At 36.6% G+C, this 17,202-nt stretch overlaps 1 protein-coding gene across 1 annotated transcript in view; it reads right to left on the bottom strand.

The window, feature by feature from the left end:
• Positions 1–17,202, bottom strand: part of LOC147407187 (transcription initiation factor TFIID subunit 1-like) — a 51,769-nt gene that overhangs the window by 20,363 nt on the left and 14,204 nt on the right. The window contains 12 exon segments of the mRNA XM_086432592.1: positions 3,554–3,674; positions 3,677–3,790; positions 3,952–4,111; positions 4,113–4,155; positions 6,380–7,080; positions 7,545–7,948; positions 8,279–8,447; positions 9,223–9,332; positions 10,905–10,985; positions 11,308–11,565; positions 13,780–13,828; positions 13,965–14,027. Coding sequence (XP_086288718.1) covers positions 3,554–3,674; positions 3,677–3,790; positions 3,952–4,111; positions 4,113–4,155; positions 6,380–7,080; positions 7,545–7,948; positions 8,279–8,447; positions 9,223–9,332; positions 10,905–10,985; positions 11,308–11,565; positions 13,780–13,828; positions 13,965–14,027 — 2,273 coding nt within the window.

Raw genomic sequence — 17,202 nt, 5'->3', positions numbered from 1 at the left:
CCTACTCCTAAAGTTGATAATTCTAATCTTCCCATTGCTTTGTCTTCCTTCCTCCTATCTCCGCTTTTGCTATTGCTTTGTCCTAATATCTGTTCCTCGTAGTGTTGTGTTGATGCCCTGTCTCAACCAAGTTGGAAAAAGGCAATGGAGGAGGAAATGCAGGGCCCTTGAGAAGAATAATACTTGGGCCTATGATTGTTCTTCCTAGAGGAAAGAAACCAGTGGGATGTAAAATGGATCTTTACTATGAAGCATCGCCCAGATGGATCAATGGACAGGTACAAAGCCAGACTTGTCGCCAAGAGTTACACTCAAACTTGAAATACTTTCTTGGGATGGAAGTTGCTAGATCAAAGAAGGGTATTTCATCTCGCAGCGGAAGTATGTTATGGATCTCCTTCATGAAATAGGTATGATGGTTTGCAAGCCTTGTGATACTTCCATTGACTCAAACCATAGGCTTCGTGAGTCCAATGTTGAGTCCTGCATTGGTGTTGAGAGATATCAGAGACTTGTGGGCCGGCTTATCTACCTCACCTTAACCCGTCCAGATATTTCTTATGCAGTTAGTGTGGTAAGCCAGTTTATGCATGCACCAACTGCAACTCATTTAGATGCTGCTTATAGAATCCTAAGGTACTTAAAATCCACTCCTGGACAAGGTTTATTATATGCTTGTCATGGTAGTTTGCATGTTGAAGCCTACGTAGATGTTGATTGGGTAGGATCAGTGTCAGATCGTCGTTCCACCTCTGGATATTGCGCATTTGTTGGGGTAATCTTGTTTCTTGGAGAAGTAAGAAACAGACAATGTTTGCAAGATCCAATGCAAAAGCTGAGTTTAGGTCTATGGCTCATGGGGTGTGCGAGCTTTTATGGCTTCAAATCCTCTTAATCGAATTGAACCTTCCTATTCATGGGTCGATGAGTTTGTATTGTGACAATAGGGTAGCCATTAATATTGTTTATAACCCAGTTCAACATGATAGAACTAAACACATTGAGGTAGATGGGCACTTCATTAAAGAAAAGTTGTAGTCTGGACACATTTGTACTCCATTCATACAAACTAAAGATCAGTTGGCTGACATCCTTACTAAGGGGTTGGGTAGTTTACTTTTTCATAGCGTTGTTAACAAGTTAGGCATGAAAAATATATATGCACCAACTTGAGGGGGAGCGTAGAAATTCTTATAAGGGTTTCTTAGTTATTTTCCATCTTCCAAGGGTTATTTTGTTATTAGTAACACTCTTACGATGTTAATATATATATGAGTGAGAGAGAGAATAAAACAACTCTTTCTCCATCTCTTTTCTTCTTCTCCACAAAAACCCTAACCCTAAAACTCTCAAATCTATTCTTTTGGCCTTCCACTGGCTCTTTTAGAACCTTCAACTTGCACATTCCTTCTAATTGCGGACGTAATTGGCCTTCGTTGCACATGACCAAAACATCTCAATTGACTTCCCTTAGTTTACCACATAGTAAGGTTACTCCCACATTATTTTCATGAATTGTTAACATAGTACTCTAGAAGCACACCACTTTGTTCATACTTGATAATGATTGTTAGCAACACCAATGGAGAGAGCTTTTGTGCAAATGAATGTATGGCTTAAAATGGGTCGGATTTATCTGAAATCCGAGTGATGATGTGAATCCGATTTTAGCATATTTGGTTTCTTCAAGTATATCTATATTAAAATATGGGTTGATGTCCTTTGACCCGAGTCAAATTCAAGTCGGATACGGATCCATCTCTATATCCGAATGATATATTACTTTATATGTTATATTTTTATATTTTTTAAGCTATCTTTCATCAACCAACAAGTGTTGGGCGTAGTGATCAAAACCTCTCTTCAAAAAGGAAGAGATCTTGAGTTTAAATCACCTTCTGGCCAGACCTTTAGCAAATTTCCTCGAAATTGTTTGAAATTATCCGACTTGACCGACCCAAATCAATTAATTTGGTCGGATCGGATCTGGATAATCTAGATATCATTTGAGCTAGTAGGATCTGAGTTGGATCCGGATCTGGAACCGATTAAAAAATCCGGATATGGATATACGCATATTCGGATCCAACCCAACCCGTTTTAAGCCCAAGTTGAATGCTCTAAAAGATCCAAAATGACTATGGATACCAAATACTATGTGGTTACTTCTACACTACACCTTTTCTCTTAATTTCTAGTGCAACGGAAAGACAAGTCCCAATCAGAGAATAAGTTGAAGCACAAATATGAAGACATGTGGAAGTATTATGATCTCACCAACTCAATAGGGTGTTAGTTCTTCCAAACTTGGGAAGGAGGGTACACTATTGGATCTCATGAGTCCCCCATATGATGTTGCTTGGAGGCTCAATATTTTGTATTTAAATTTCGACACTTGGGGTTATTTTAGGCACTATTTATCATAAAAATTAAGCAACAGTACTATGAGTAGTCCACTTAAAGTATGGTCTTAATTATAAGTACTGAGGGTTGCTTAGACTTTTATTATTTAAATAGTTGTGAGTGGTATAAAAACCACATGAGCTCCAGAATTTTTTTTATGTTACGCTTTTAGAATTGCTTACGATTATAGAAAATGCTTTTCTTTGCAATAGAGAAGTTACTTCTCTTATAATTCTTGTAATGGTCTCGTCTCTACTTGTTTTTCTCTCTGTTTTCTGTCGTTTTCGTTGTCTGTTTGTATCAAGAAGTTTAGAGAATATAGGGGGAAAAAACATTATTATGGTTTTGTTAGACTTAAAGAGAGTATACCATAAAGTACCTAGATAGTTAATCTGGTATGTGTTGGGAGAGTTAGGAGTCCCAAATGGAAATATCGACCTAATTGGGGGCATCTATAAGAGATGTGATAACAAAAATGACGTGGTGGTGATAAAGCTGGCCAGTTTTGACATACATACTCCAGACCTCCAATTGAAGGGGGAGTGTAGGAGAATGTAGAAGGCACTACTTGTATGTAGAGGGTGTAGTACTACTTGTTTTTCCTATTTTCTTAACCCCCCCCCCCCCCCCCCCACCCCCCAACACACAATTATGGGCATATAAAAGGTGTTTTCTTTGTTTAGGGTGGGTCCCCTCAACCACCCTCGCTTTCTTTGATTATCAAGAAATTCATCTTTATCAATCAAAAAAATAATAAAAAGTGTGTTTATGAGCCCACCAACACAATAACCTTCTCTTAATCGTTATTTTCTTCTCTTCTTCTTCTCTTCTCCAATTGACTAGGTGATGCATATTAACATAAATCAACTGGATGGACAAAGATACCCTTAGTCCATTATACTTATAAATAAAAACATCACAATTATGGCATAACAAACAACGTAGTAAGCAAAAGTAAATAGTACACTATAGATTAAGAAGACAATTTTTTTTTTTTTTTTCAAATTTTGCTAAACACATAAAGAGACAATGTAAGGCAACATAGAATTTGAAATAACTCAAAACACTACAAACGTAGAAGTTTATAAATCTATTCAGCTTAAACAAACAAGTAAACCTAAATGAGTACATTAGTCTGGAAGTAACTTACTCCATTAGGAAGACATGTCCATCTTTCACAGAAAGGTCTGATTTTTTCTTAAAAGCTCCAGGAGGACGCAAAGACTTATTTTCACCAGGCAACTTTTGGGCCCTTGGCCACAAGTGAATTTTGTGCGCACAAGATGAAGCACAGAGTTTGGTTTAACATTTTGTGTGGCAAGAGTTTTTACATCTTCAAGCTCCCTTCCAGAGTAAAATATCTTTACCATTTCTGATGGTTTGAAATCTGCAGAAGCAAGGTTTCAACATATCTTATCACGAAATTGACCATTGTGAAATGTCAACAACAGTTACGCAGTAAAGTCTGAGTTTTTATGAACTTTAAATAGGAATGTCCGAAAATAGTTGGCCAATAAACAGTTAGCAAAAGAAAGAGACTTGACTAGCCTAGCTTTTTTGAAGCTTTTGCTTTGACAGAAGAGACTGTCTCCTCGGCATCCACATGAAGTTTGCTCCCTTTCCCTCCCATGCTCTTCAATATAATTTTCATGGGTCCCTGTGTAGATAGCTTGCCTTGTTCCTTCGCTGCAACTTCATTGTCATGGGGGGTACCATTGAGCTTTCGGTCTATGAAAATTAGCAATATCTTTACTGCAAAAAAAAAATAAATAAAAATCAGGCTCGACAGTTATAGTTAAGTATGAAGTGCATAGACCACAGGATGCAATTTGATATGATAAAAACACACTAGGAACAAGAAAGTTCGTGAATATAAAAAAAGAAACAGAGGAGCAAATTTCCAGCAGATCAATTCAAAAGCACAGCTTTTGGGTTAGAAGATATACTGTAAGCATGTGATAATAAAATTTGCAACACTATGGCATCCATCAACAATAACAATCAAGAAATTGGTTCATGTCTAAAAACAAACCCAGACTAGTTCCAAACAGGTTGGTTGCACTTAACAATTGTAGGGTGTTAACCAACCAACTACTCCAGAAGACCAGTCTGTTGGAGATGAGGAGAACTACGAATATAAAAGGGGTATGACACACCCGAGAGTGAGGAGGAAAATATACACTCCACACTCCCCCTCACCCATAAGGGTGGAAAGAATCGATCGCATGACCTATACAAACGTAGCGCTCCGAGACCAAGTTAACCAACCAACAACTCCAAAAGCCCGATCTGCTGGAGAGGGGGAGAACTATGAATATAAGAGGATCACAGGGTTTAACTGGGGTATGGCACAACCAAAAGTGGAGGAAAATATATACTCAACATAGGGGAAAATTCCTACGATGCAGTTGACTTCCAATAGGTGTACTTCTCACCTGGATGTCTATTTTCAGTATCTCACTCATTTCGTAGATATCTCCAGGACCTACAATGGCCACTTACTTGGTGAATGTTTGGTCGCTTTGGGCCTCACAAAGTGACTCAAACATCAGTGACAACATATGGGGTAATTAGATCATTTTTGGGTTAGATTCAGATTGTTAGCAGATGGTTATGCTTTGTTTCATGGTGCTAAAGTCATTTTTAATTTTCTTGCCTTCTTTCTGAGGGATTACTAGTTGAAGGTTCTACAAGAGCGAGAGGAAGGCCCAAAATAATGTGGATTGAGATAATGAAAGAAGAAGAAGATATGAACACAATTTCAATAACAGAAGACATTGCTCTGGACAGAACTGAACAGAGGAACAGGATTCGTTTAGCCAAACCTAGATCTTTGGGATAAGGATTCAATGATGTGATGATGATCAAAAAGGTTTTTATTTTGTTTATAACATGATATAATGTAACATAATAATAACTTTCAATTCATGTTGCTCATAATCGAGTTGAGTTTCTGAGCTAACCCATCTGATTTTTGAGCAGTGTCAAAATTCTGAGGTTTCCAAAACTGCTCCATGAACTAGAAATTTGGTATTAAATACTATGAAATGGATTAGATAATAAAACCAACAAGGACCTATCTAACAACGAAATGGGAAGGCGCTTTGGTGACTCAAATTGACGAGGCGTCTCATACCGCATCTGAAACTTAAAAACATGTCCTACACATTAATGTAAAATGATATTTCAGTTATTTATTGAAAAATAAATTATTTTAAAATAAGGAAAGAAAATTTTGAAAATTAAAATAAAACATCCACATTCACATACAGCATGCAGCAATTAATAGCTCAATAAATATAAGTAGATGTATAAGGAGGACTATCAAATAATCATATTAGCATTAACAACATAATAAAGTAGTGTGCAGAGGATGGAATGCACCAAGCCCCTTTTAGAAATTGTTTATAGCCAACATCATTAAAAATTAAAGGTGACAACACTGTATAACACGTCCAGATGTGTGCAGGGATGTACAACACATGCATCTTTGTTGATACAACATCAACAATAATGAGTGCATGGCTGTGTCCTTTTTACAAAAGTTGAACAAAAAAAAGTATAAATGTTCCTTTTTTATTCAACAGAAAGATATCAGTGCCTTATTGCAACTGTTTGAGATCAGCAAGTTGAATTTTGTTCCATCATTCACCTCAATCCATAAACATGTGCTTGAGAGTTGAGAAAATGAATTAGGATTCATGTGAAACGATTTGGCAAAGAATTTCTTGCCCACAGAAGGCAACTCTCCATCTAGCCTTATACAACAATGCAAGGCTGAACATATTAGTTTCACCTCAAAACTCATGTTTTTTTTGTAAGTATCATGACAACCCCACATTAAACATTTCAGTTGTACAGTTCACATGAAAAAAAAAACAGCGAAAACAAACTTATTCACATACTTCAAAACTTCATAGCACCTTCCTAAGTAAAATAGAACTATAGAGAAAAAAGGAAAAAAAATTACTCTTACTTGCTCAGTTTTGGTTTCATTGTCTGCAGTTTCAGTGCAGGTATTGAATGCAGGACTTTGACACCATGAGCTGCACGCTTTTTTGAATGTGATTTCATTTGTTGAGAGATTTTTCTGTTGGAATAGTACTTGTCATTAGATATATTGAATCGGCCGACAGATGCCAACCCTGGACCAGGTAGATCAAAAGAATCCCCATTGCACGCCTTCACAGAATGAGTAATTATCATAGCCCCAGCATGGAAACGAAGATGTCTACTATCCTTGGTCTCTAAAATTTCAAAAAGCATCTGCTCATCTCGAAGATCATAGATCAATTTGGGTTTTGAAATAGATTCATCTGTATCCCATATAATTTTGTCCAACCAAGACCCTTCTAGAATGTCCTTGTTTTGCAAGGAAAGTTTGTTAAATTTCCTTAGAGCATCACCCCTCTGAAGATTTTTAGTGTCGTTCTCCTTTCTCACTTCTGAATAATTTGAATCATCCACTTTCAAACGAGATTCTAACCTCAAAAGTTGGGGATGATTCTTTTCTGAAAACGCTGAATCGGAAAATTTTCTAGAGCCAAAGGGTTCTACTAGAACAGAACAGCTACGCAGAAAAGGACTATGATTCTTCTCATCTGGCTCCATTTGGAACTCTGACCCCAAATTCGGTGGCCCAACCTCCAATTCTGTTTCTCTATTGGTAACTTCAGACTCAGGTCCAGAGATGATGCAACTCTCAGAGGACTCATGATTCACAAGAGGAGAATTGTCCCAAATAATTTATCTTCCCCAGTTTTGCTGATCAAGAGGGTAAAATCTGGGACATCCCATATAATTTTGTCCAACCAAGACCCTTCTAGAATGTCCTTGTTTTGCAAGGAAAGTTTGTTAAATTTCCTTAGAGCATCACCCCTCTGAAGATTTTAGTGTCGTTCTCCTTTCTCACTTCTGAATAATTTGAATCATCCACTTTCAAACGAGATTCTAACCCTCAAGTTTGGGGATGATTCTTTTCTGAAAACGCTGAATCGGAAAATTTTCTAGAGCCAAAGGGTTCTACTAGAACAGAACAGCTACGCAGAAAAGGACTATGATTCTTCTTCATCTGGCTCCATTTGGAACTCTGACCCCAAATTCGGTGGCCCAACCTCCAATTCTGTTTCTCTATTGGTAACTTCAGACTCAGGTCCAGAGATGATGCAACTCTCAGAGGACTCATGATTCACAAGAGGAGAATTGTCCCAAATAATTTCATCTTCCCAGTTTTGCTGATCAAGAGGGTAAAATCTGGGACATGAAGGTGATTCCCATCCAGCAGCCAGATTTACAGTTATACTCTCTTTCATTGGCTCCGCACTGAGATATGAGTCTTTCCTATGCTCATCAACCTGTGTAGGCTTTATACCAAACTCATGCCTAACACCAACCATCATTGATTGTGAATCACCATCCTTCACCAATACATTATTATCTTGGTTCAAATTCGGCTGTTTAGTAAATAAGCCTTGGCAGGAGCCCCTTAGAAAAGCTTCCTCATCCTCCTCCACAATATCAGAAGCATCGATGACCTTATAACTCTCTGGAAGCATTTGAAGAATCACAAAAATTACCAAAACTACCAATAAAAGAAACCATGCTACCACACACAAAAAGGGAAAACATAAAAGTTAAAGATTTGCTAATAAGTACAAAACTTCATCTGTTTTTATCATAATCGTCAACACCAAGCCAGAAAGATGGCTATGATAGAGCTTGTTATGCTAAGACCATAATTAAGAACAAATGGATCTATCAAATTCCAAGGTCTCAAAGATCAATCCTCCGTCATGTCACTGCTGGAAAGAATTTCTTAAAAATCACAAACAATGACTATATATAAAAATGGCATCATTCAAATGTGACCACATACCTTTACGAATAGGATACCTATGGTTTCTCTTGTCCCTTTTCTTCAAGGGCTCATGAACACCGAAAATTTCTGAGAAACGTAAGACCACCTTTCCATCTTCCATACACAAAATAGGCAATGAAGTCACACTTTCTTCATTAAACAACTCCTCCAACACTTCAGGTTCATCCTATCAGATCAAGTGTATTAACACCAGGGTGTAGAAAAAGTTTATATATAAAAAAAAAAGTAAATACAAGTGAACAAGTACACAACGAAATGCATGAGCATAGATGTGTCTACGTCAATTTTTTTGTTTTTTATAGATGTCTACATCTATTTTAAAATAGCAAAAATATTGAAGCAAACAACATAAATCTCAACTCTTGTATTGGTCTCCTACTCTTTACTACTGATCCCTTTTGCCATTTGTTGGGCTATTTGGAAGGAAAGAAATAGGACGATCCTCAAGGACAGAGGTGGTGTAGAATTGCTCATTGCCAGTAAATCTCCAATCATGTATTTGTCTACTATTCTCTACGAGTGTAGGGGTCAGATTTGAAGGTTATAATTAGACTTGGAGATACTGTACGCAAGTCTTGATTTTTGTGTGGATTTGGGATCGGAGCCTTGCTCACCACTATTCTTCAAATATGTCATCAGGATTGCCCCTTCTTTAATTAATAGAATAATAGCTATTACATATCAACATGATACTAATAGTGGTACAAACATGCTGGCTAGTTCGGCAACCATTCAATATCAGTTCACCATGTCATGTCAGATGCATATTGAATCTAAGTTGCTGGATTGTTGTAGTCTGAATGCATGTGCCACCAGCCTGTCATCACTAACAATTTCTACTAAAAACACATGCAATTCATGAGTCCATTTTCATTTATTTCCTGTAACTACATAAGGTCTCAACTCCAAGGTTCCAACTACTACTACTACCGTAGACTAACCTCCTGAAAATCCTCCAAATCAACAGCCAGTCTTTTGGCATCAAAAGATCTAGGAGAAGGCACATTATTCACAGGCCCTTCTTCCTCAGAAAATACTCCGAGATCCTCATCTGAAAGAAGATAACATAAAAGGATTCAAACTTGTGGTGCAATGTCAAGAAAAGAGTCCTAGATGAATTAAAGATAGGTGTCCAAATATTAAAGATAATATAGCAGTAAAAATAATATATATAATATATATATATATATATATATATATATGGGGGCGGTTCAAGGGCCATATGTAAAAACATATGAAAAAACAATGGTTTTTCAAATATGGGTTAGAGGTTTTGGATTGAGCTGATTTTTTGCAAGGATGATCACTATGATGAGAAGATCATCCTCACAAAAAATCAGCTCAATCAGAAACTTTTAAATCCATCAAAAGTGATTTATAAATTATTGATAAAAATTGGCAAAAAATCAACGGTCCACATTCTAAATCACTTTTAATGGGGTTAGAAGTTTCAGATTTGACTGATTTTTTTTTTTTCAGATGATCTTCCCATCATAGAGATCATCCTCACAAAAAATCAGCTCAATCCAAAATTTCTAACCCATATTTTGAAAATTTATTAATGTTACATTGTTTTTACATATGTTTTCTCATATGTCCCTTGAACCTGACCCTATATATATATATAATTTTTTGATAGTAACATTTTAACAAAGATAAGAATTACTTAACAGAATGAGAAGAATTATATTAGTGATTGTCAAAAATAGCGTTACTAGAAAAAATTGTCTTACATTGGACGGAGCTATGGATTCATATTCAAAGAGATCTCAAGCCCTCAAAATGACTACTCAAAGGAAAAAAAGAAGGAAACAAAAAGGCATTGTAAGAGGGCATATTGTTGTGAGCTCATATTGGCACAACACGGTACAAAAAGTAGGCCTGTTTTAGAGTTCTATAAACATTTTCTTCAGGGGGGTGTTAAATGGGTTGCTTTTTGAAAAAGGTGAATCTATTCTAGAAAAAAAAATCTGGGCTCAGTTGAATGAAACTTGTTCCTCCATTCAATTTTATCTAAACCAAAGTTTCAACTCACAAACCTTTAAAATTATGAGCATTGACATACATGTTAGATATATTTCCTAAGAAAAACACCACAAAGAAAATGTTCTTCAAATGATTGAATTGGAAGAATCACTTATGGCACAATATTACATTTGTAACTCCTGATTCCTGAAGTTAAATAAACATATTATTTTAAAATAAAGCAATGACATACAAAGTAGACTACGGACTATCTTCTCATCAATAGAATGCTTGCACAAACAAATTCAATTAATTTCATGTCCTAAAACTTAACCACATAGGAGGTCCTATTGTGTTGCCCTATTAACTTTCTTGTTAATGACCCTTGTAACTTATATAGACAAAATGAAACAAAAAAGAGAACTCAAAAAAAATCTACAAGAGGACCCACAACTAGTGGTGGGACCATATTAGAATGATCTTTTTGTCTGGGAAGAAACATGCCTCTGCCCTGGAAGGCTTGGTTCATGGTGAAAGAGAAGTTTGGGCCAGGAGATTGAGAAAGAGACAAAGCAGATGGCTCGGTTGGCCAAAAAACAATAGGTGCAGTGAAGGGGTATGGGTATAGGGCCGAAATAGTAAGAAATATTCAACTAACCATTCTCAAGGGAGGGTCGTAGATTTTGTTCAATAATCACATCGCAAGGGTGCTCCGAATTATGTTCCAAATGAAGCGTACCTGCCAATTCTAAACAAGGTAAGAAAAGATGCAAGATGGAATAGAAAACACGAAAAAATTATCGTCTATGAAAAGCATTACAAAATAAAAGCTTCTAATACGATGTGACAGAGTCATTAATAAAGCCAACCAAAAATACCAACAAAGTCAAGCCACCGAAAGGAAGGGAAACTCCCGAAGCATTTCAATGTGGCTGAGTTATATGGTTTAAAGAGTCGACCTCGGTAATTTTCACTTAGTTGGTATGGGCGGTATGAGTGAAACAAGATATTCTAAAATAAACCACCAACATGTCGATCTGTTTACCATTGATATGTCTCACCTGCTGAAGAAATGGATTGTGCTTCTGAACTATTATCCACCACTTTTTGTTCCTCATCAAAATCCTCATCCTCATCATAATTTTCATCGTCAAAAACTGATTTTCTATGCTCCAAACTAACAAGTGAAACTCCAGCAGAGAAATATTCCTGTTTTGGCAGCAAATGGTCTTCCTCAGAAGTAGCTTGTATCTCAGGCCCTTCATACTGCTCTTCAATGTCTTCATAGTCAACAGCATCTTCAGCCTTTTCATCATAATCTACCCACAGGAAAAACAAACCAACATAGCCATTAGGGAACAAGTGAATTATTTAAGAAAGTGCCACTTAGCTAAGGGGTAAGACGTGCGGAGAGTTGCTCCCACGTCCTAGGTTCAACCCCCTTTGAACCCATACTTCTTATGCTAACCACTAACCCTAACCACTAACGTTATTATCAGTCACTAACCAAGCATTTACCTATCAAAAAACAAGTGAATCATCCTTAAGAAGATAATCATATGAGGTAGATTAATATTTTGCCTCAACAAACTGTTAGAAAATGTGAAGGAAAATAATTCCAAGGTTAAGGTGATCAGTGTTTAGCATAGCTTCGATGAGTGCAAAAGAACTTTAACATGCTAGCATTTCATATATTAAGCCAAATAATATCAGTTTATTATTGTTAATCCTTTTAGATCATTTACGATGTGAACCCTGATATTTGGCATAGATAATGATGGTTAGCTGTATACTCATGCTTCAAATGTTTATATATGTGTAAATAGATCATTGGTGGTAAAACCAAACTGTCAATATCAGCTATTTTAAAATCCTAAGGCACATCAACGAAAACTTGGATGTTATTTTAGTTGATGTAGATGCATCCAATGTTCCATGCACCTGATTCCTTAAAAGAGAGGGCCACCAACAGAAGAACAAATTTTTCCAGGAATCTCTAACGAGAATGTAATTTACTATTGGTAAATTACATTTTCATTGTTTATAATGATACTTTAGTTTACTATTCATATTAAATTACAAACTCGTTATTTATAATAAATTCTATTTTATTACTTATAGTGTAATTCATTAGTTAATTAGGGTTTTTAGCTAGGTAAATATGATTTTTTAAAGAAAATTATGATATCTATTAGAGACCAAATTCTCTCGAATGAGGTTTGGAATGAAAAACCCACATTGTTTGCCTAGTGATCCTTACCAAAGATCCCAAGCCAGCTTATGGGAAGATTACGTCGATGAGAAAGTTAGTTCTACAACTCTTTGTGTGTGGCGTGTGTATCGCGTTCAAGAACAATGAAGTTGAGGATTAGGTCATTGGATTCGAAGGAGTCGCCGGAGATCCAAGCACCATCTCCATCTACTCTCCAAGATCTCAAAGTTGAGAAGATCTCACTTCTGGAGATCTGATCTGATCTACACTCTAAACCCTAATGTATTTTCCGAAAAAATTGTAATTCAAACTCCAATTTTACAAGGGGAAAGTTCTCAAATTCAAGCAACTAATATTGAAGTCTCTCTCTCTCTCTCTCTCTCTCTCTCTCTCTCTCTCTCTCTCCAAGATCTCAAAGACGCCATCATTGAAAAGATCTCACTTCTGGAGATTTGATCTTCTACACTCTAAACCCTAATGTGTGTTCCGAAAAAATCGTAATTCAAACTCCAATTTTGCAAGGGGAAAGTTCTCAAATTCAAGCAATTAATATTGAACTCTCTCTCTCTCTCTCTCCTCTCTCTCTCTCTCTCTCTCTCTCTCTCTCTCTCTCTCTCTCTCTCACACACACACACAGAAAGAAACATAGGGTAAAAGTTGAACTCTCACAACCACCAAATACCAAAGTTACAATCAGGGGTGGAGCCAGGATTTCAGGATTTCGCCCATGTAGGGGCAACTAAGATTGGGAAAAAAAAATTGTGGGGGCGATAGTGACAGATTTTTTTATCCGCCACTAAAATCTGTCACAATAGCTCACTAATTCATAAACTTGGAAAATTCTTGTGGGGGCAAGTGCCCCCACTCTAAATCCACCCCTGGTTACAATAAACTCTCACCGTCAACTTTCAAGAGTGGAACCTGGAGAATTGAACTCTTGAAAGTTCAACACTTACAGAGAACTCTCCCTTCTCAAACACACCCTAAATCAAATTTAAACCCTATCACACATACACACAAAGGGAGAGATTAAGACTTAATAATGAACAAACAAAGAGAGAAGGGCCCTTTAAATAAAAAAAAATTAACCCTATCGCTCATTACCTATTGATCAAACAATAGCATCCTGACATAATCGAAAACCACATAAATTCAACCATAATTTTTCAAATAAGGTCAGTTTTTTTTTTCAAACAAAAAGTGAGATCAGTGTATTGAATTCACCAATGCACTACTATATATCCTGACATTATTGTCGCATTGTGAATGACTATTACTACCCTATAAACATTGAAAATGAATGAATTAGATATAAAATCACCTTGTTCAGAAGCATCTGCAGGTGTTTGTTGTGACGATTTTATTGATAACTACAAATTAAACAATTTCAGTTGTGTTAGAAGGTAAGACTATGATTGCAAAGAAGGCAACTCATATCTCAAATAGTATCCTCAAATGTGTACAGAACTAATAAGCATAATGGTCATATGATGGGAATCATCATACATCAATGTCTGTCAGCGATGGACCTAACTTGTCAGCCAGTGCAGCAAGATGCTCTTTTGCGTCCTGAGAAACAAATATTGTTCCGTCCAACATCAAAAAAAAATAATAATAATAATAATAATTATAAATATTCTTATAGAAGATTTTAAGGCCAAGAGAAACATATAAAAAGTAGAGAAAGAGAAGTACACAACATGAAATCGTTGTAGAATTAAATTTACAGCATTTACAATATGTAAAACATCACAAAGAAATAGTATTGTTTTCTCTCTTTACATGTAAGATGGAGAAAATGAGTCAATAAGAAATTCAATGTATTAAGGGCTGTCGATTCAAAACTTTATGGGTTCCTTCTGGGCATTTGTCCCATTTTGGATTCAAGAGAAAATTATGATTGAGAAGTCCAAATCATAGCATCTCTCACCAGTCCTAATCGATTGTTTCCTTTTTTCCTCTCTGATGAGGACTGAGGGTTTGAGCTTGCAATCAGGATGGTATGTCGTAGGTTAAGTCGTTTTACAATTCTATATTGCCTCAATCTAGTGTGGAATTCCCAGTTTATGTTTACTAGTGTGCAACAGTTCCCTTTAAGATAGCTTTTTCTTTGGTTTGCAGCCTTGGAAAAGATCTTAACCATTGGTCACATATCATACCAGGGGTATATTCTCAGTAAATTTTTGTTTATTATGTAAATCTAGTGGTATTCTGTCAATCATTTGTTAATTTATTGTTCCTTTTTCCGGGATTTGTGTTCACTTCCTTAGTTGTTCCACACATATTAGTGCTTCTCAAGATCTGTAGTTACGTTGTTTCAAAGTTAGCAGATCAAAACCTTTGTTGATAGAGAAAGGATCCTATGTAAATTGATTTCCGTTACTGTTTGTTAGGATATCTGGAAGGAAATGGACAACAGGCTTTCCAAAGGAATGAACACTTCCTTCAAAAAGTTATTATTAGTATTATTGGGGTTTGATTTTTTTTCCGGTGTGAAGTTTTTGAGGAGTTTCACGGATGTTCTTTTTTGAGGATCTTTGGTGCCATGCCAGTTTCTGAAAAGAAAACACCGCCACAATACAATCTAACAAATCCCAAACCAACCAAAACATCACAAACTTCTCCATCTAAATTAGAATGAGGTAAGAGATTACTAACGGACTCAACACGGAATGTGCGCATAAAGAAGTAATTTTCAAAGATTATCCAAAGCATATGATGTAGACACATGTCCAATGACTGATAGGAACTCGGGCGGCAGTTATTAAAAGAAATAAAACTAAATCTATTCCTATGAGGTTGAGAGGACCTGCCACAGATAAATGAACAAAAACAACAAATTAAACATTATCCTGTCCCATTAACAACAAGGTTCCAACTGAATATAAATCCTCCAAAAAAAAAAAATTCCTACAATCTGGAGATAGCTTTGACCACTTGAAAATAAGTGTTTGATTTGAGGATTAGTATTTTCCTCCCTTCCCTCAAAAGTTGTGTGCTCTCCTTTCAAAGGGCTTGGCATACCATTAATGGTAGAAACCTCCAAATCAACCATCATCTATACAAGATTGTAGTGGCATGTCAACTTCAAAATACCTAACACAGCCACAATACAGTACAGAAGAATTTTGAGAAAATAATGTCAAGTTTCTTCATGAGAGCTTGGCAGGAATTTATATTAATTAAAAGAGTCAAAAGACAAAAAAAACCTTACAAATAAAAATAAATAAAAAACTATCCCTACTAAACAATTATGACTAAAATAGCAACTAGATTATTTTCAATATTCCCCCTCAAGTTGGGGCGAATATATCAACTAAACCCAACTTGATAAGGTGAGAATTAGTAATAGACGGACCAATAGACTTCATAAGCATATCGGCAAGCTGATCGAAGAAGAACGAAGACTGTCTGAAGATCATCAGATCGAACTTTCTCCTTGAGAAAGTGAATATCAACCTCAATATGCTTAGATCTTCATGAAGAACTGAGTTTAAAAGCAAGTATAATAGCAGACTTGTTGTCATAGAAAAAAGTAGAAACGTCCTATCATGCTGGACAGGATTGTGAGCAATACTTATTGCAGCCTTATTGTCGCAGTACAGCTTCAGAGGAAGTTCCCAGTCATCTTGAGTTCTTCGAGGATTCTGTATATCCACAATACCTCACAGATCCCTTGAGCCATTGCTCTAAACTCAGCCTCTGCGCTACTTCTGGCAACAACATTTTGCTTCTTGCTTCGCCAGGTAACCAAGTTTCCCCACAAAAAGGTGCAATACCCTGAAGTAGATCTCCTGTCATTCACTGAACCTGCCCAATCTGCATCAGTAAATACCTCAACACTCCTTTGATTTGTCTTTTTGAAAAACAGACCTTTTCCAGGAGTAGACTTTAAATATCTCAAAATTCGGTAGACCGCCTCGAGGTGTTCTTCATAAGGTGCGTGCATAAATTGACTAACAACACTGACAGAGAAGGCAATATCCGGTCGAGTATGAGATAAATAGATTAGTTTTCCAACCAATCTCTGGTATCTACCAGTATCAACAGGAACACTTCCCTCTTCCCAAAGCTTTACATTGGGATCCATGGGAGTCTCAGCCGGTCTGCAACCACTTAACCCGGTTTCCTTCAAAAGATCAAGAATATACTTTCGTTGAGAGACAACGATTCCTTTCCTTGAACGAGCAACTTCCATGCCAAGGAAATATCTTAGTGCTCCCAAATCCTTGATTTCGAATTCTAAAGCAAGGCTCTTCTTCAATCTCTCTATTTCGATCACATCATCACCTGTGAGAATAATATCATCAACATAAACTATTAGCACAGCAACCTTTCCTTCATGAGAAAACTTGAAAAACAAGGTATGATCAGCTTGTCCTTGAGAATATCCTTGTTTTTTGACAGACTGTGTGAACTTCTCAAACCAAGCCCTTGGAGACTGTTTGAGACCATACAGGGACTTTTTTAGTTTGCATATTCTTGAGCCAAACTTCTCCTCAAAGCCCGGTGGACTATCCATGTACACTTCTTCCTCCAAGTCACCATTGAGGAAGGCATTCTTCACATCTAGTTGTTGCAAGGGCCAGTCCAGATTAGCAGCAATAGATAAAAGTACTCTCACCGTGTTTAATTTTGCAACAGGAGCAAAAGTCTCAGAATAATCAATGCCATATGTCTGGGTGAATCCCTTTGCCACCAACCTAGCCTTGTATCTTTCCACTGAACCATCAGAGTTGTACTT

This window comes from Akebia trifoliata, chromosome 3, assembly GCF_017979445.1.
Source record: "Akebia trifoliata isolate Shusen 1 chromosome 3, ASM1797944v1, whole genome shotgun sequence".
NCBI lineage: Eukaryota > Viridiplantae > Streptophyta > Magnoliopsida > Ranunculales > Lardizabalaceae > Akebia > Akebia trifoliata.
The sequence above is the reverse complement of the archived record's forward strand: the minus strand, read 5'-3'. Positions and strand labels throughout refer to the sequence as shown.